General features: G+C 40.6%; 3 protein-coding genes across 3 annotated transcripts; all 3 read left to right on the top strand.

Moving 5' to 3' along the window:
• Positions 1-1,168: 1,168 nt before the first annotated feature.
• LOC308394510 (trace amine-associated receptor 13c-like) lies at positions 1,169-2,146 on the top strand (the record flags this gene model as incomplete). Its single annotated transcript, XM_080878865.1, has 1 exon — positions 1,169-2,146. The coding sequence occupies one exon, from the start codon at positions 1,169-1,171 to the stop codon at positions 2,144-2,146; it is 978 nt and encodes a 325-aa protein (XP_080734991.1).
• Positions 2,147-4,557: 2,411 nt separating this feature from the next.
• Positions 4,558-5,544, top strand: LOC308393870 (trace amine-associated receptor 13c-like; the record flags this gene model as incomplete). Its single annotated transcript, XM_080877890.1, has 1 exon — positions 4,558-5,544. The coding sequence occupies exon 1, from the start codon at positions 4,567-4,569 to the stop codon at positions 5,542-5,544; it is 978 nt and encodes a 325-aa protein (XP_080734016.1). The 5' UTR covers positions 4,558-4,566.
• Positions 5,545-7,886: 2,342 nt separating this feature from the next.
• On the top strand, positions 7,887-8,864 carry LOC308394294 (trace amine-associated receptor 13c-like; the record flags this gene model as incomplete). Its single annotated transcript, XM_080878550.1, has 1 exon — positions 7,887-8,864. One exon carries the CDS (start codon positions 7,887-7,889, stop codon positions 8,862-8,864), a length of 978 nt encoding a protein of 325 aa, XP_080734676.1.
• Between the last annotated feature and the right edge of the window lie 11,898 nt (positions 8,865-20,762).

Here is a 20,762-nt window from a genome sequence, read left to right as displayed (position 1 = left end):
AGTTCTCATTATACTTTTGAGTTAACAGAACATATTCACATATTAGTTCATTAGATAAATGTGCATCACTCTGTATCCTTGATCTGCTGGGAATGTGTTACACTGTTTTCTTGACATGCTTAATTGTTGAATCATGAAGAGAAGGTTGTAAGCAGGAGACTCTGTGTCTAAAGACAGGGGAGATAGATAGACCACATTCCACACCCCCACCTTACAGAAAGCAGAGAAACAACTGCCGAGGTCATAACTTAGGCGCTGTAACAGAGAAAAAATGTGATGTTTTGGCTTTTACGACTAGCTGGGGGCCACTAGAGACTATAAAAAGCTGAGCAACCCGTCACCATTTTGAGACATGTGCCTGACCCTCTGGTAGCATCTCTCCCGTCCGGACGTTGTAATGCTCTGACTGTTGAATTGTATGGAAATAAATGATTTGTTGATTGAGCATTTATACACCGAGTATTGTCCTTCCTTCAGCCCAAAGATTCAAAGAATTGGGAGAATTCAACATATTCAATCAATCAACATCAACATCACAGCTCCAATTACAGGTTTGGAGCATTCTAGTGTTTTTCATTATAATGCGGTGGCTGGAGCAGGTCAGCCACTAATCAGAAGGTCGGTGGTTTGATCCCAGGCTGCCTCCTGGCTGCATGCTAAATATCCTTGGGCAAGATACTAACCCCATGTTTACCTACTGGTGGTGGTCAGAGGGCCCGGTGGCGCCTGTGTCCGGCAGCCTCGCCTCTGTCAGTGCGCCCCAGGGCAGCTGTGGCTACAATGTAGCTTGCTATCGCCAGTGTGTGAATGTGTGTGTGAATGGGTGAATGACTGAATGTAGTGTAAAGTGCTTTGGGGTCCTTAAGGACTAGAAAAGCGCTATACAAATGCAGGCCATTTACCATTATTATATCAGCATAAACCCAATGGGTCAAAGTCCAAGTTGTGAAAGGCTTCGGGAGTACAACACACTACAGTTGTGAAACTTTTTCAAGGCTCAACTAATATAAATCCCAGCTGAATTTATACAGAGGAAGAAGGAAAGGTGATGAAGTTTAAGACAATAAGTTTCATCATTCATAGGATGTTTAAAAAAAAAGGTGGGGGGTGTTTGAAGAAGATAAATGAAGATTCTCGAGCACAGTTGCAGGTCTTCCCTTTCTCTATGATGGACGGCACTGGGGGTCCTCCCCTCTGCTTCCCTAACCTCAACTCCTCCTGCAGGCGGCTGCTGCGACCCACCTCCCAGGCCACTCTTCTCTACACTCTGCTGGCTTCAGTCTCACTGCTTACTGTGGTGCTCAACCTGCTTGTGGTCGTCTCCATCTCCCACTTCAAGCAGCTCCACACCCCAACCAATGCCCTGCTCCTGTCCCTGGCCGTGTCCGACCTGCTTTTGGGGTTGCTGGTGATGCCCATCGAGGGCCTGCGCTACATCGAGACGTGCTGGCTGCTGGGGAGGCTGATGTGTGCTCTCAGTCCTTATTTGTCTTACTGCCTCCTCTCTTTTTCTCTGGACAGCATGGTGCTCATATCTATAGATCGCTATATAGCCATCTGTGACCCTCTGCTCTATTCCTCAAAGATCACAGTGAACAGAGTGAAGCTTTCAGTCTGTGTCTGCTGGGCCTGCTCTCTTCTCTACAATGGCTGCATTCTCATGGAGCACATAGGGTGGCCAGACAGGTTCAGCTCCTGTCACGGGGAGTGTGTTGTGTTCATCAGCTACACTACAGGCACAGTAGATCTCTTTTTGTCATGTGTTGCCCCCTTTGCTGTAATGTTTGTTATGTACATGAGGGTGTTTGTGGTTGCTGTTTCTCAGGTGCGTGCCATTCAGTCGCAGGCAGCTGTGAGAGCAGCTCCAGCTGCTAAAAAATCAGAGCTGAAGGCAGCCAGGACACTCGGGATTTTGATAGCTGTGTTTGTAATGTGCTTCTGCCCTTATTATTATCCTTCCTTTACAGGTGTGGACACCTCTACACGCTTGCCTTATTACGCTGTGCTGTTTTGGATCATGCTAATAAATGCTTGTGTAAACCCTGTGATTTATGTTCTGTTTTACCCCTGGTTTAGAAGAGCTATCAAATTCATCTTCACCCTCAGAATACTGCAGCCTCACTCCAGAGATGTCAAAATCATGTAGACAGTACAATACAACTTAAAGGTGAAAATTTACCATGAAAATTAAAAAATTATTAAATGTGGGTGTTCATCTGCCCAGCATCACCTTTTGTTCAGTACATAATGAGCAGCAGCGCAGACCCGCGCAGGTAGTGGCCCTGCATGCAGATCTCCTGTGCACCTGAAAATTGCAGGAATTAAATGCATGCACCAATCTTTAATATAACTCCTCATAAATATGTGCTAAGTTGCAATAAAAGAGGTTAGTCAGTTTGATTCCTGTTAATGGCTTTTTTTTTAATTCATAATCTCTGTGAAGGTATTAAAGTCTGCTTATGTTGTTGTCATTTATTGTCACACAGACTAACTGTAAAGGGCTCTTTCAGACTTTACTTTGCTGAATCAAAAACATTGTCATTGTATGAGAAATACCTGCAGCCGTCTTACTCTTTCAATCTGAAAATCTTCTCAACATGTTCAATATTATGTCTAACAAACCACATTTACAATCCTTGAAATAAAAACAGAAATACCCAAACTCGTATCACCCTGTGCTTTCTCAAGGATCCATACAACCTGCACACAGCAACAAACTAACTCATACCACAATACTTCCAGCACATGTCTGAGTGCTAACTATCAACGTAAGTGAGTATTTAGAGGTTAAAGGTGGACGGCAGCATAGTAAACACATGGAACAGATTTTCTTACCAATGTGATGATTTGGCTTTTTAGTGGAGTTTCTTTGCACTTCTTATTTAGACAATATTATTATTATTATTATTATTATTATTATTATTATTATTATTATTATTATTATTATTATTATTATTATTATTATTATTAGTGGTAGTAGTAGTAGTAGTAGTAGTAGTAGTAGTAATAATAATAATATGTGGATCAATGTTAATATGTGAAATCTATTCTACTAAGGTTTCTGGGTTTTTTGATATAGCTTCTTGAACAAATGAAAAAAGTGATTAATTATAATCATTTGTGTGTATCTATCTATACTGTAGGTAGGTAGAAACACGCACATTAGGCACTTGTGAAAGAGCCCTCACGGAATAAATGTTATTATAATTAATCACCCTAGCAAGCTTGGTAACTGTCAAACTTGCTGAATTTGCTGAACTTGTATTAATTCAAGATTATCTTTGTTTAATATAAAAAATCTTAAAATTTATATGATGACCTGAAACTTCCAAGTCTAACAAATATACATAACAACTAAGAATTCAAAAGAGGGAAAATCACAGATTTTATTTCCTAAATGCATAAATAGAAAACAAATATGGGGTTGATTGTATTACAATCCTATTATTGTGGGTCCCTGGTATTACTTGTCCTGCTGTATTATATAAATCTTGCTTTAGTCTGTTGTTAGGTAGGTAAAGTGATGACATCATACTACATATATATAGGTGTAGTATGACTGCATTTGTGTATATAGACACAAATGCAGAAAAGTGTTTTATAAGGTGTTATAAATGCATGAGTGGTACAAATGGATAATTTTGGTCAGTAGGTGGTTGCTTGGCAATATGTGATATAGATAAGAACCATCAGAGGCCTAAGATGTAACTGTGTGCCAGTTTTGGCTGCTGCGCTCTTGATTGTGTAGGAGGAGGTCTCAGACCGAAATTGTTTTCAGTCAGTGAATGATTGTTGGAATAATATAGGATCTAAGCGTGCAGTCTCACACTGTTCTTCAGTGAGTAGTAACTTCACATTACTAAAAACACCACCTGACATATAGCTGGGAGAATAGCCTGAGCCCACTCTGCCATCTTTACAGTAAATGAGAAGCTAGCCACTGGTCTGGTTAGATTAGGCTCCCCAAAATGTAATAAAATTCTGTTGAAGTCACCAATTAACACTCATTAGTTCAAACTGCTCAAAAAGATGTAGTAATAGTGGCTTCAGAAGCAATGGTGTCAATATTTGCTTTTGAGTCCTGGCTAACCAGGATAACAAGTGTACTTTGAAGTGCTTCTTATATCCTGTTCATAACTGTCTTTTCAGACAGTTAAGTGAAACACTAAAGGGCTTTAATGACCCATTAGTGTTTAAAGCTGCAACTTCTAAGACAGTGATGAAAGTCCCTGTTAAACTTTTAGAGCATTTTTGCCTGGAGTAAAATGCTCCAGTTTAACAGTTTATGAGCTGTTAACCTACAGCTCATAAACAATTTAACTTTTAAAGTGTTTGTAAAGTACAGTTTATTTGAAAGTGTACTGTAACTGTAACGACAACAGAGAAAACAGAGGGGATGAAGATGAGATTGAAGATGATGATGCTCAGTCAGGGGAGTTACATCACTCTTGTTGGGTCCCTGTAAAAATTACAGGGTGGTGTTAGAAGAGGATAAAGGGACAACCTGGTAAATAGTTCAACCTCTTCCCTTTGACTGCATGCACATGCATGGACCGCTCCTCTCCGATGGATAGCTCTGGAGGTCCTCCCCTCTGCTTCCCCAACCTCAACTCCTCCTGCAGGCGGCTGCTGCGACCCACCTCCCAGACCGTTGTTCTCTACACTCTGCTGGCCTCCATCTCCCTGCTCACTGTGGTGCTCAACCTGCTTGTCGTCATCTCCATCTCCCACTTCAGACAGCTTAACACCTCGACCAACACCCTGCTCCTTTCCCTGGCTGTGTCTGACCTGCTGGTGGGGTTGCTGGTGATGCCCATCGAGGGCCTGTACTACATCGAGACGTGCTGGCTGCTGGGGAGGCTGATGTGTGCTCTCAGTCCTTATTTGTCTTACTGCCTTATCTCTGTCTCTCTGGGCAGCATGGTGCTCATATCTGTAGATCGCTATATAGCCATCTGTGACCCTCTGCTCTATTCCTCAAAGATCACAGTGAACAGAGTGAAGCTTTCAGTCTGTGTCTGCTGGGCCTGCTCTCTTCTCTACAATGGCTGCATTCTCATGGAGCACATAGGGTGGCCAGACAGGTTCAGCTCCTGTCACGGGGAGTGTGTGGTGTTCATCAGCCGCGCTTTGGGTACAATAGATCTCTTTTTCTCATTTCTCGGCCCATGTGCCTTAATGTTTGTTCTGTACATGAGGGTCTTTGTGGTTGCTGTTTCTCAGGTACGTATCATTCGGTCGCAGGCAGCTGTGAGAGCAGCTCCAGCTGCTAAAAAATCAGAGCTGAAGGCAGCCAGGACACTCGGGATTTTGATAGCTGTGTTTCTAATGTGCTTCTGCCCTTATTATTATCCTTCCTTTGCAGGTGACGACACCTCTATGAGCTTACCTTATTACGCTCTATTCTCGTGGATAATGCTGACAAATTCTTGTGTGAACCCTGTGATTTATGCTCTGTTCTACCCCTGGTTTAGAAGAGCTATCAGACTCATTGTCACCCTCAGAATACTGCAGCCTCACTCCAGAGATGTCAAGATCCTGTAGGCAGCAGTAAAACAAACCAGTCATTAGTCTTTTCTTAAAAGAATAATCAAAAACAACTATGCCACTGCTCCACAGAGATCCTTCACAGTGGCCTCACGATCAAACAATGTTCACCACACTTGCGTCTATTGGGGAAATAATACACATGCAAATACTAAGCTACAAATCATTCAAATGACTATAAGCTATATAATCTAAAGTCCATCTTGATGAATTCTGTCACTACCAGAATACTCACATTTTTAAAAACTGCATAGTTTACTGCAAAATATAACCACAAGTTGTACAAAAATATCACATACGTGAAGCCACATGCTGTGAATGCAATAATAGTAAATGCTAGATTACTGTGATGCAATATAATAAATGCATGCATGATTTTAAACAGGCTGATCAGCGGGCCTTTTCAGATAAACTATGTGTGTTTTACCCTCTGCAGTGGCAAATGCTGATTAATTATTCTCACTGTCATTCAGCATTTCACTGGAGCTTTTATGTACTTGTCCTTCCAGCTGTGTTTTTAAACAATAACTGATCTGCAGTGGTCTTTGTCTCTGCCACGTTTCATTTAAATAAACGTGAAAACAAACTGTGAAATACACCGTCCCCTCAAGAAATGGAGGGAAAAAGCGACACCAAAGTTCGTTCGTAGAACATCACACATCCAGATTGCTACCTGCAGACTTGCAACAAAGAAAGCCACTTCCTGGTGTCTGCATGAAGCAGGTCTGTGAAACTCAGCAGCTCGACAGTGGCTCAAAAATACAGACAAATCTAAACTGAAGTAATAGAGAATTCCCATCTGTGTGCCTAACTAATACGAGGCACTCTATCCCCCGTGAAAGAGAAGATAAGAATTTAATACACCAATGTTTGGTGTATGAGTCAGGGGAGAGAAAAAATTCAAATGTTGGATTTAATGGATAAATCAAGGCAAATACCATTTCAGCAAATATCAGTCCAGACCTGTGACTGAGTCATTTTTATCTGTAGGCATAAAAATGCTGAAGTGCTGCTTATTTCTACAAGAGCAAAGAAAAAATGATTTCTCTACATGACAGATAACACAGATACCTAAATAATAAACAAACACCCCCAATTTGTGTTTCACTGATCCACAGTATGTGGTGTTGCATATGAATGCAATTCACGGTGTTCATATTATTCTGTTCCTATAGCTAGTGCATCATCAACTGAGATGAATGCTCCCAAATAACCTGCTGGACTCCTTTTACTTTGTGCGCACTGCAGCTGAAATGAATTAAAGTAAAATCTAAGTTCAAAATTCCTGCTGTAAAACAGAATAAGTCAATATATTACAGCCTCCTGGAACATGGAAAACTTTGCACCAAAGTCCAGAAAAGGAAAATCTGCTACATCTCCCAGGAGATGAAATGGTCCTATACTCTGTTAACACCCTGGTGAAGAAAGCCCATCAACACCTCTACTGCATCAGTGACTTTAAACTTCTGCTTGTGTTAGAGGGGACTTTGGAATTTCTACATTTGCTCTATAGAGAGGACTCTTAGAGGGAGTACCAAACTGCACCCGATCAGACCTCTTGGCTCCTAGGGGGGTGGTCCACTCAGTCGAGAGGACCATCAAGTCCAACCTTCCTGATCTGCAGCACATTCAGTGCCATAAAAGGTTTTTACCCGCTTCCTGAGTTCTTATTTTTTGCATATTTGTCTCACTTACATGTTTCAGATCATCAAAGATCTATATCAAGTCCATTAGAGCAGATATGTCCATCTCTAGCATTGAGCACAGCATTCTCCCCTGCAACATCCTAATTGAAACATATTGATTGCTAGGGGAAGCCAATCAGAAGAAGACCAGTCGCTTTAAGGACAGGTTGACCCTAAAGAGAGAGTTGTCTTGGGCTGAAGGGCAGCACCAAGGCCCAGCATCATACAAATTAGGTCTTTTTTAAATTGTGAACTACTCTAGAATCATCCGGCAAAGCTACTCTGGAATTAACATCACAGCTCCAATTACAGTTTTGGAACATTCTGGTGTTTTTCATTGTTATATCAGTATCAACCCAGTCGAATTCCAAGGTGCGAAAGGTTTCGGAAGGACCACTTATAGATTAATATTAATATACAAAGTAACTGGTTAATAGCACATTTCTGAAACTTTTCTCAAAGCTCAACTAAATTAAATCCCAGCTGAATATATATAGGAGTTGAGGTTGAGGAAGAAGGAGAGGTGATGAAAACAAAGACAAGAAGTCTCATCATTCATGTTTAAAAAAAGAAAAAGAAAAAAATGACGGTGTGTGTTTGAAGAAGATAAATGAAGATTCTCGAGCACAGTTGCAGGTCTTCCCTTTCTCCCCGATGGACGGCACTGGAGGTCCTCCCCTCTGCTTCCCTAACCTCAACTCCTCCTGCAGGCGGCTGCTGCGACCCACCTCCCAGGCCGCTCTTCTCTACACTCTGCTGGCTTCAGTCTCACTGCTTACTGTGGTGCTCAACCTGCTTGTGGTCGTCTCCATCTCCCACTTCAAGCAGCTCCACACCCCGACCAACGCCCTGCTCCTGTCCCTGGCCATGTCCGACCTGCTGGTGGGGTTGCTGGTGATGCCCATCGAGGGCCTGCGCTACATCGAGACGTGCTGGCTGCTAGGGAGGCTGATGTGTGCTCTCAGTCCTTATTTGTCTTACTGCCTTATCTCTGTCTCTCTGGGCAGCATGGTGCTCATATCTGTAGATCGCTATATAGCCATCTGTGACCCTCTGCTCTATTCCTCAAAGATCACAGTGAACAGAGTGAAGCTTTCAGTCTGTGTCTGCTGGGCCTGCTCTCTTCTCTACAATGGCTGCATTCTCATGGAGCACATAGGGTGGCCAGACAGGTTCAGCTCCTGTCACGGGGAGTGTGTTGTGTTCATCAGCCGAACTTCAGGAACAGTAGATTTCTTTTTGTCATTTCTTGGCCCCTGTGGCGTAATGTTTGTTCTGTACATGAGGGTGTTTGTGGTTGCTGTTTCTCAGGTGCGTGCCATTCAGTCGCAGGCAGCTGTGAGAGCAGCTCCAGCTGCTAAAAAATCAGAGCTGAAGGCAGCCAGGACACTCGGGATTTTGATAGCTGTGTTTGTAATGTGCTTCTGCCCTTATTATTATCCTTCCCTTGCAGGTGTGGACACCTTTCTGAGCTTGCCTTCGTACGCCATGGTGTGTTGGATCATGCTAATAAATGCTTGTGTGAACCCTGTGATTTATGTTCTGTTTTACCCCTGGTTTAGAAGAGCTATCAGATTCATTGTCAGCCTCAGAATACTGCAGCCTCACTCCAGAGACGTCAAAATCCTGTAGGCAGCGCAATACAACTTTCACCTAAATTTTCACCTTTAAATGTGGGTGTTCATCTGCCCAGCATCACTTTGTGTTTAGTACATAATGAGCAGAAGCGCAGACCCGCGCAGATAGTGACTCTGCATGCAGATCTCTTGTGCACCTGAAAATTGCAGGAATTAAATGCATGCTTTGCACTATATGACCTTTAATGTAACTCATCATAAATATGTGCTAAGTTGCAATAAAAGAGGTTAGTCAGCTTCTCTTAATGGCTTTTTTTGTCTGCATAATCCCTGTGAAGGTATTAAAGTCTGCTTATGTTGTCATTTATTGTCACACAGACTAACTGTAAAGGGCTCTTTCAGACTTTACTTTGCTGAATCAAAAACATTGTCATTGTATGAGAAATACCTGCAGCCGTCTTACTCTTTCAATCTGAAAATCTTCTCAACATGTTCAATATTATGTCTAACAAACCACATTTACAATCCTTGAAATAAAAACAGAAATACCCAAACTCGTATCACCCTGTGCTTTCTCAAGGATCCATACAACCTGCACACAGCAACAAACTAACTCATACCACAATACTTCCAGCACATGTCTGAGTGCTAACTATCAACATAAGTGAGTATTTAGAGGTTAAAGGTGGACGGCAGCATAGTAAACACATGGAACAGATTTTCTTATCAATGTGATGATTTGGCTTTCAAGTAGAGTTTCTTTGCACTTCTTATTTAGACAATAATATTAATAATAATAATAATAATAACAATAACAATGAACCTGTTAGGATCAATGTTCATATAGGGGGTTGGGAATCGCATCTGTAACCGGAAGGTTGCCGGTTCGATCCCTGGGCTCTCTGTCCTGGTCGTTGTGTCCTTGGGCAAGACACTTTACCCTACTTGCCTACTGGTGTTGGCCAGAGGGGCCGATGGCGCGATATGGCAGCCTCACTTCTGTCAGTCTGCCCCAGGGCAGCTGTGGCTACAACTGTAGTTTGCCTCCACCAGTGTGTGAATGTGAGAGAGAATGAATAGTGGTATTGTAAAGCGCTTTGGGTGCCTTGAAAAGCGCTATATAAATCCAATCCATTATTATTATTATTATTATTATTATATGTGAAATCTATTCTGCTGAAAAGGTTTCTGACTTCATTGTTGAAGCTTCTTGAACTCCAGGTCTGTGAGCATGTCATCTAACTATAATAGTAAACTCATATATTGCCTGTTTTAGACCCTATGGGACAGGAAACAGCAGGCTTTCTACACCCATCATGCACCAGCAGCATGTTCCCTGCTCAGTGCTGCATGACGTTTGACGATTAAAGCTATTCACAACAAATCAGTGCAAACAACCTGTAGAGGGCAGCAGTGGTCCTGTCTGCGGTTTATTCTGTTATATATTTTACCAGAAGAAGGAAAAAAAACTAGAAAAAAGAAAAAGGGCATGACCCCTGACTACTGATTCTTGGGCTTTCATGTTCTCCTATAATATTAACATTTATCTGATTGTATTTAAAAACAATAGTAATAATAATAATAATAATGTTGAAGACATGGTGTCTGTTTGGTGTTGCTGATTTAAAGGTAAAAATATCTAATGAGCATCATGTCAGTGCTAGCTAAAAGATAGTCTAAGCAGCTTGTCAGTTGGTAGATTGATAACCTCATTCAGTAAAATGTATGTGAAAGAACCTGCTATTTCTTTTGGTTTCGTTTGTATTCATATGAATAAAGTTTCAAAGTTAGTGTCTCCTGTGTCAAAGAGGTGAGCAGGATCAGTAACCAACGCTGCAAAGGTGTGACAGCCCCCACCCATATTTAGAATGGGCAGAGGCGTTAAGCATCACCTTTTTAATCACTTAATCACTAGTGTGTACATATATTTATATATACTTATATTTAGTCAGTTAACTGGAAATCTATTTTTTTCTTTTACTACATCTTATTAATATTTTGCTCTTTTCTATTTTTCTATTTATTTTTTATTTTTATTTATTTTTTCTTCTACTGTACCATTCTGCTGAGTGACTGTCTTCTGCTCGTCAAATACATTTCATTGCGATGTTGACCCTGTGCTAACTTGCATATGACAAATAAAACTGAAAACTGAAACTGAACTGATCACTGTTCTTTGCCTCATTAGGGCTATAGTACAAACAGATACATGACTGGAAATGTAAATACTGATAGATACAGTGCTGTGAAAACTGATTTATCCCCTTCCTGCTTTCTACTTAGTTGGGGGATTTTTTTCTTGTAAAATGATGAATTAAATGTGATTAACCACTTTTTTTTTTGGGAAAGCTGAGTTCAAATTCTTTAGTGACACCCAAGCCTGATTGGTACCAGACCAGCTGAATCAAGAAATCACTCAAATAAAGCCTGTCTGACAAAGTGAGGTAGGCTAAAACAACACATCATGCCACAATCTAAAGAAACAGATGAGAGACAAAGTCATTGATATCTTTCAGTCCACAGAAATGAGTTTGTGACTTCAGTGAACCACAGTGAGAGTCATTATCGTGAAAACTTGAAACAGCGGTAAAGCTTCCAAGAGGCTCGCTGAGCAAAATTACTCCCAGAGCGCATCAATGACTCATCCAGGAGGTCAGAACAAAACCTAGAACAACATCTAAAGAACTGCAGGTCTCATTCTCCATAGACGAAAATGAAATTCATCACACTAACACACAAACATGGTGGTGGTGTGAGGGTCTGTGGCTGATTTGCTGCTTCAGGATGACTTGCTGTAATTGATGCAACCATGAATTCTGCTCTCTGCCCCAAAATCCTGACCATCAGTTCATGCCCTGAAACTCACTTCAGCAGGTTATGCAGCAGGACGATGAAGTAAGTCCACCTCTGAATGGTTTAAAAAAACAAAATGAAGGGTTTGGAGTGACCTGCTGTGGCTGAAAAACCCTCCAGTGTGTCTGAATTACAACAATTCTGCAAAGAGTTTGTGACAAACTCCTCGATTGTCACAAATGTTTGATTGCAGTTCTTGCTGCCAGGGTTGGCCCAACCAATTATCAGCTTTAGGGGCAATTAATTTTCACACAAGTACGTTTTTCCCCCTCACTAAATTATAATTTGAAAACTGCATTTTTTTATTTACTTGGATTATCTTTGTGTAATTAGTATCTGTTAGAGATTTTCTACATTATACATTATAACCAAATCTCTATAATACAATATAATCAAGTGTGCCTTATATTCTAACCAAGTATGCCTTATATTTTGTGTGTTCATATATTTTCACATAACCAAGCCTATTGTTGAAGAATCACCTAACCAAGTCTATTGTTAAAGGAAAACATGATGCATTCCTTACCTCAGTGTCTGAGATGTTTGACAAGCATGATATAATGATGCATTCTTTACTTCAGTGTCTGTGATGTCAGATAAAGCATGATATACTTCTGTATTCTTATCCCAGTGTGTGAAAGATCAGATAAGCTGATTTAATGTTTAACCTCTCTTCAACATCTGTTCTCTTACTTGTGTTTGAACAAATGTCTACCCCTGACAGTATCCGATCTGTTTCAGAAAGATGCAAAAACTTTCTCACAGCGCTGTACCTGAACTGAGCGTTGCTGTATCTCCTCCCGCTCTGCAGAATTCCCAGTGAACTGTGCCCAGGTTGGCTCCAGCCCAGCAGCAATGATCCTCTCCATGAACACCGTGGTGCTGTTTGCGCCACAGCAGCTGGCTTGGGTGATTGAAAGGGATGGGCCGCTTTCACCAGATTTTATAGCCAGTAATTCCTTTTATCCACCAAGCTCAGATCTTCCCGCCAGTTGCTTCGTCATCCACATCAAATTAACCACATCTGTGTTACCTCTGTTCCCACAGGGACTGAACTTCCTCATTCCCAAACTGGAATGAGTTCAAAAAATATAAAGCCTTAAAGAGATTGTACTTGTATGACAAACCCTGACCCTCTGCTCAGTGAACTGGTATTTACTGTACTGGCACCGGAAATAAACGCAGTGCTGTATTTAAAGGATGTTGGATCCATTTAAGGAACATAAACAATAAGCTGCACATTGCCCTTGCTTTAATATGGATTTACAGTAATCACTAACTCCATTAAGATTGAGTGCAGGTTGCCTACTGTTAGGAAGGTTGGTGGTTCAATCCCCAGCTTGTTGAAGTATCCATGGACAAAAGGCTAAACCCTGAGTTGCCCTATTAGAGTGTGAATGTTAGATTTAAAGTGGTATTAAGAGAGTGCTCAAACAGAGTAAAAAAGATTATATAAGTACTGATTTATTTATAATTTCCTGTAATTATACTGTTTCCAGCCCTAAATTCAGTGCAGTCTTGTGGTTTAGCCAGCAGGGGGCACCAGCTTCTTGTCTTGCTCATGAACTATCTCCTCATGAATGCTGATCCTTCACGTCTTTCCAGTCCAGTTATGGTGTAAAATTCCAGAAAATATCAGAAAAAGCATATACCAGACACCAAGAAGAAAGTATTCAGGGTGTCTGGTGTGTAAAATAACACGATGATGGGGAGGCGTGATCTGCCGCCTTACTGCTTTTTAAGGAAAGGGAATCTTCATCCACAGCATTAACCAGGCATCAGATGATTGAGTAGGAGAATTCGATGCACATGTTATGAAATCAAAGACATAGGAGTTTGTGTCAGAGAGTCTATGCGAATGCAAGTTAGATGCGCACATATAACCCGGGAGGTCTAATGACACAATCAAAGGCAAATCCTAGAGGTTATGAAAACTGCAGCAGCCAGCTTCAGGGATGATTTCAGGATTATCTGACTATGTGCGCTCTACTTCCTGTGTAGGTGGAGAGACTACAGGTAGTACAGGAAGAGAACCAATGTGCTGGACACAGGAAGCAACCATAAACATCACAGAGGGTCCCAAGCAAGTTACATTTTTGAGTTTTTTTAATGATTTAAATAAACAGTTTAACTAGGAGTTTTCCGTAATGTAATTGAAGGTCTTGTTAACTTAAGCTGTCATTACACTGAATCCACCAAGCATCTAATTACACGCCCGCAGACTGCGTTACAACACCGCATGACAATCTCACGACTCATAGACATAAGATAAGTCAAACAAGGGCGCTGACATCAAACCGAGAGGGACGTTGGGAAAGGACATTTAAATCCTCAAAAACTCAGGCTGCGTCGGCCAAAGCACAAGTCAAATCCAAGGCCATCCGTCTGCTGTCAGAGGCTTTGGCTGAGCAGGTTTAAAGCAGAATTTAATGCTTCGTTTACTACCTCAGGATTATAAATAATCATAAATCACAGGTGCTTGGTGTACCTGTGTAAATTTTTCCAGGTACTCTCTGTAACTTGCTGTTGACAGATAGAAATGGAAACGTCTTGCTGGGCCAAACAGTTCAACACCGTCGTCCTGCCTACCAACACTGCTGATGTCAGTGGGATGGTTGGGAAGGTATCCTGCTTTCTGCCCGCTAAATAAAATCTAGGATTTTTTAAAATTTTCTAAGGCAATTATTTGGGTGAATGCTCTCAGGACAGCACCATCCTTAAATCGCACAGTGAATTTTGACTTTATCAAATTATTTTCCACTGTTGTGCATTAATGTCAGACACCTTTTCATTGCTGGACACAGGGAAGAACACTCTGTTTGGTTTAGGTGAGGGGAGCTACTGGAATAGAGCATGCAAAAGGCAGGAGTAGGATACATGATGCCTGCTCACACGTTCACACAATCCATCATCACAGAGTTTGCACTGAGGAGCTGGAAGGTCACAGACCTTCCAGAATTTCCAGTCGTCCAATTTGACTGGGTCTCGCATACACCTCTGTCTGCTGAGTCTTAAAAAGTTCAGGGTTGCAGTGAGTGTATAAATAAGACTCTTGTTACATTCTGATCCAGCCAGACCAACTCCACCCCCCTATTTTCATTCTTTAAACTGTACTAAGCTAACTTTGTCCTCTTTGCAGCTTTGTAAGGAAAGAAAATCTAACTTACAGGCAAAAAAACCCAAAAAAACTCAGCGTATCACCTCAAAGTCTTGAACTATTCATGGCAACATGAAACAAATAACATTTCTATATTATATTTTCTATATTCTAATCCTGGTGGCGCGATTCATGCTATAATACCAGGCATCTGTGGGTGAAACTGCCTACGAACAAATAGACGGTTGGAACACAGCTTCGCTTTTTTCTTTGGTTTGTTTGCACAGCACGATACAGTCTTAGGGGTTCTGACAAAGATTTAAAAATGACTCAGAAGACTGATTATGGAGCTCAACGTGAAATCTCAGTATAGACTGTATTTTAAAGATGCAGCCAACGTAACATAGCCAAATGGTTTGTGTACGCAACATTCTGAAGCCTTAAAGGCCTTTATGCACAGAGCACGCTCCAAAAAACCCATGAAATTCTGAAGCGCTCAAATTTGTCGTGTAACCTACATACACGCTTAAAGAGTTTGGATTTTGCATAGCATTCATCTTAAAAAGGAAGAAAGAGAGATTCTGGGTTCATCATTTCATGGTTTAAAGCTGTATCACGGATGCTTTCGTACATATTCGTACATATTTTGAGACGTCAGTGGAGCAGTTTGAGCTCTTGTTGGCAGAGTTGGGACCAAATCTGAGGCGGCAAAGAAATAATTTCAGAGAGCCGACTGACCATAAGCAACATTTAGCTGTGTGTCTGAGGTGAAATAGGATTCTTTTACCAGTTTACTAAAATGTCAATGAATATCCAGTACCGCTTGATCCAAACAATAAATGCAGCAAATTTGTCCAGCAAATTATGCGTTTGGTGTGAACAAATGCATGTAGAAAAGGTGAGTACAGTGTTTGAACGCCTTTAATGTTAGTGTTTTGTAGACCCCCCTCCCAAATGAAAATTTTAAAGTAAACAGAAGCAGGGACAAACACCCTTCATCTATAAAGGGTTTGTCCAACAGAGGGCACTCTCCAATTTGCATATCGGTAACACAACCAATGTGGAAGTTGGTTGTGTGCTGGTAAACCAGCACACAACCAGCTGATGGTGTAAATGAGTAAAAAGTAGCGAGGCGTAGCACGTTTTAGAGAAATCTGCATCTCTTTCACATGTCTGAAGGGGGAAAAATTGACCATCTATTGGAAAACTGTACTTTTAAAATCAATAAATATATCATTGATCCATTCGCTTCCGCTTTTCAGGGTCGCAGGGGGTGCTGGAGCCTATCCCAGATGTCATAGGGCGAGAGGCGGGGTACACCCTGGACAGTTTGCCAGTGTGTCGCAGGGCTAACACACAGGGACAGACCATTCGCACTCAATTCACACCTATAGGGAAATTAGGTTTTTCAATTAATCTATCCCCACAAAGTGCATGTCTTTTGATGTTGGGAGGAAGCCAGAGTACCCGGGGAGAACCAACACAAACACGAAAAGAACATGCAAACCTAGCCTGATGGTGGAATTGAACTCACCTTCTTGCTGTGATCCAACAGTGCTAACTGCCGTGTTGCCAATAATAAATAAATAAATAATAATAATTTATTGCTTTATTGGGGAAAGAAAACCACATATCGGCAACGTTCCCTCTAAGCTGCGCACTGCTGGCACGGTCTCTGCGCACAGAAAATCTGCATTGCGCACACAAAAAAAATCTAACCTGAATTGAAATTAAAATAAATACATTAACAATTCTATTTTGTAGTGTTAGTCAGTAAGTGACTGGCTGCTCCAGTATGGGATTAGAATGATGCCACCTCATCCCATAGTCCAGCCAATGATGCGATTCACATTCGTATATACGCAGCTAATCAGCATTGTTGACAGGCAATGACAGCGTCCTTATGTGCCGACACCAATGTTTTCGCTAGCAAAGCGGCGTGGTTGATGTGGAGTGAAGCCACCTCCAATGGTGTACAACCATTGGAGATGTGAGCAGGACAGACGGAACAATTGACAGAAAAAGTGTGGCCTTTATACCAGTTTTTAAATTGTGTTGATGGGCCACGTAAAACCAGAGTTATGATAAAAGTGTGTGTTCGCTCAGACACATGAAAAATTAGAAGGAACATTGCATATCGGCAGCACTTTCCATCCTGCACTTCTGCACTCATGCTATGACCATTTACAGCACAATGTCCAAGTTAGTGCTTAGAGATTAATGAACAAAGACCAAGACAGAGGAAGCAGTTGAAGGGCCTCAAGTCTCATCAACATCAGCTCAGTAGCAGAGGACAGCAGTACTGCTCTGAACTGCAGCAGACACTGAAAACAGAGGAAGTGGTTTTTCCACAATTTGGGAGTACAATGGCACCGCTGTGTAGGCTCTCTCACTGCCTAATGCAAAGGGCGCCCTTTTTAATGTTGAGCACAGGATGTCGAGAGAGACCATCAGCACTTCACAAGGACAGCTGGGGGGGAAAAGAGAGACTGCTGTCTGACTTCTGATTACTTTTGTAGGATAGGTGCTGTACCTGAACTCGTTCCTTCTGTAATCTGGGATTTTGTTCTGACAGAATAAAGACACCATTGCTTCAGTAATGGCAAGTGTGGCTGTGCAATTGTTCAGGCTCTAGCAAGCAGTGATTCTGCCACTGTGTCTCTAAATCAGCCACATTTCTCTGTTTGTTCAGTTATTTATGATTTAAAAATGTTTTGTCACCATTTCAAAAGTGGTTATAGTAAGAAGTTCTTAAAAGTACTACATAACTCAGAGAGGAGAGTTCACTTTGGGGCTTACACTCGATAAGAAATAGGTTTTTAATTCAACTCATGTGATGAGCTGAATATTTTAACCCAAACCTTTATACTATTTGGTTTGCCTGCTGTTTGAAAGCTGGACTAATTCACAATTTTACCTCTCAGTGATTCCTGAGATTAGGGACAAAACAGGTTTTAATTTTCTAAATTATATTTTTTAATTTTTCAAAAACATATTTACATATAATTGTTACACAAAGTTTTGGCTGTCTCACCATGTTTTGGTACAATCTCCCAGGTGTAACATTTTTTAATAATTTATGTTTTTGCTGGAGAAGTGCAAGGTTTTTGTCAACACCGTCAGACACAAAGAAATGCAGAAATATATATTTTAAATTAAGTTGTTTCAGCTATTTTGACTATTAGCAGCTTCTCTATTCTATTGTTTATGCACATATGTTTTCAAAGTAATTATACCACATTTAAAAGTAAATGACAGAGTAGTTTGGGCCCGGTAGCAGGATTCATACATCATCACTTAAAGAACAGCTCTCGGGGCACAGCTAGCTCAGTAGATGCCACATGATCGAAAGGTTGGGCGTTCAAATCCAACGAACGGAGGCTATCCTGGATTGGTAGCTGCCCACTGCATCACTGAGTGAATGGGTTAAATGCAGAGTACTAAGCATTTTCCTACAGGATTAATAATGTATACATAAACAATTAGATTCAAGATAAGGCAAATTTGATAATATTTGACACATCTGTGAAGCAGAAATATCAGTAAAATACACAGGAAGTAATATGACTGAAATATTAGTAAAAACAGCATTAGAAAAAGGGTCAACACCATCAGACAAAAATTCTGATGGTGTTGACATCTGATGGTGTTGACAAAATACCCTACTTCTCTCATAACACATGTTTTTCTGACAGAAGCCATCTTGTTTTTCATCATTTGCTTATGGCCTCAACAATCTACCTCAATGAGGCTGTTTTTACAAGAAAAAATAATTAAACCTTGGATTACATCGACTTTGGTGTTGACGCACTATGGTTGTGACACAGAGTTTTATCAGAAAGGTGTGCAATAAATGAAATAAAAACAAACAAATTATCACAGCAGTGACCTCATGGCATGTGTATCAAACAGGAAGTGGTAAAGGGGTCCTCAGAGTGTAAGCTACCCACAATAATTCCTGATTTATTTGTACATTTAAAAAAATCTGACGGTGTTGACACAAACTCTGGACACGATTTTAATCACTTAAAAAATATTTAAAAATAAATTTTCAATTGCATATTTTGATATTATATAAGGTATTGACTTATATACTTAGTGACGAGAACATGTTTAATTTTACATTACTTTTATTTTTTTTTCTGTATTTTAATATTATCACACCTGCTTCTGGACAATGGATTTTTAAGGTACTGGTAATGTATTGTACCATTTAAAATAAATATATATTTATAAAAAATGCAAAATCATAGTTTTGTTGTATAAACATTGCCTTGGTTTGTCTTTTAGGCAGTTGGGTTAACACTTCTATGCATATTTTTAACCACATAATTGGGTTTTATCTGCCGGACATGTTTTGTCCCTTATCTCAAGAATCACTGCTCTAATATTTCAGCTGCAGGTCACCTGCCACATTGATTTTAGGCTCATTTGTCACAGCTAGCCTTTGTAGCTCTCACAAATAAAACAGCAACTTTCTTCAAAAAACAAAGAGAGAGGATATTTCTTTTGCTTTCAGGAGATTCAAATTCACATGTAGTTTTCTGGCAGGTAACATTGGTTAGGACTGTGCCACCTGTGCTAGTGGAAACAATAAGTTCTGAATTTCCGCCTAAGGCCAACTTGCAACGCACAATAAGCCATGACCCCCAAGAAAAAACCTTTTCTTATAGATAGCCCCTGGCCACTTGTACTGGATTTGACCTGCTTTTGGCTTCAGAACAACTTTAATTCTTCACTGCACAGATTGAACAACCTTCTGGAAATATTCATCAAAGAATGTGGTTTATACTCACATGATAGCATCACACCGTTGCTGCAGATTTCTCGGCTGTTCACTCATAATGCATAATGTTCATACGTAAGAGTCTCCTGTTCCGCCATGAGCCAAAGGTGGTCTGTTGGATTGAGATCTGGTGACTGTGGAGGTCATCTAAATACAGTGTACTCTTTATCATGTAGACAAAAAACAGAAAAAAGATTATTAGAGCTTTGTGACATGGTGTGTTATCCTACTGGAAGAAGCCATCAGAAGATGTAGTCCTAAAGTGATGGACATGATCAGCAGAAATAGTCACATACGCTGTAACTCTTAAACAACGCTCATTTGATGCTAAGGGCCCAAAATACCACCACTACTAATCTGAACTATTGATATAAGGCAGGATTTCATGTCTGACCCTACAATCTAAATGCTCACAGCAGAAATTCTCAGAGTCATCAGAAGAAATGTTCTTCTATTGTCAGATTTTGGTGAACATTTGTCAAATGTGGCCTTAGTGTCTTGTTCTTAGGTGACAGGAGTGGCAGAAGACCATACTGGGGGCTCTTTTGCAAACTAAGATGCTCTTCTGCATACTTTTCTTGTAACAATTGGTTATTTGAGTTACTGTTGCCTTCCTCAGTCTGAGGCATGCTGGCCTTTCTCCTCTGACCTCTGGCATCAACAAGGGACGCCAGAGGTCAGGGAACTGCTGCACCCTGGATATTGTCTCTTTTTCGAAACATACTTTGTAAACCCTAAAGGTAAAGGTTTTTGAAAACTCTAGTAAATCAGCAGTTTCTGAAGTATTCAGACCACCCTGTCTGGCACCAACAACCATGCCACGTTCAAAGTCACATAAATCACTTTTCTTTTCTTTTCTTTTCCATTATGATGTTCAGTTTGAACTTCAGTAGGTCATCTTAACCATGTCTACGTGTCTAAAATTGTTTCCATGTGATTGGCTCATTAGAGAGTCACATGGTACCTAGCAAGTGTTCAGTGAGTGGTTATAAATGGCAAAATAATCTATATATAATTTTTAAAATGTGCCATACACTACAACATGTGGACTTTTGAAACAATGTCCAAGTGTCAACAAGACATTTGCTTAACTCTCTTTCAAACCAAATGTAACAGGATGTTAGTTTCGATGGCTTTGAGGCCTCAGATGTCTTTTAGATCTTTAATCAAAAAAAAATTCCCCTGCGGTTTATATCTTTTTGCCATTTAATTTCTTG

The sequence above is a fragment of the Rhamphochromis sp. 'chilingali' genome, assembly GCF_963969265.1.
Source record: "Rhamphochromis sp. 'chilingali' genome assembly, chromosome: 3".
NCBI lineage: Eukaryota > Metazoa > Chordata > Actinopteri > Cichliformes > Cichlidae > Rhamphochromis > Rhamphochromis sp. 'chilingali'.
This window is presented reverse-complemented; position numbering and strand designations above follow the sequence as displayed.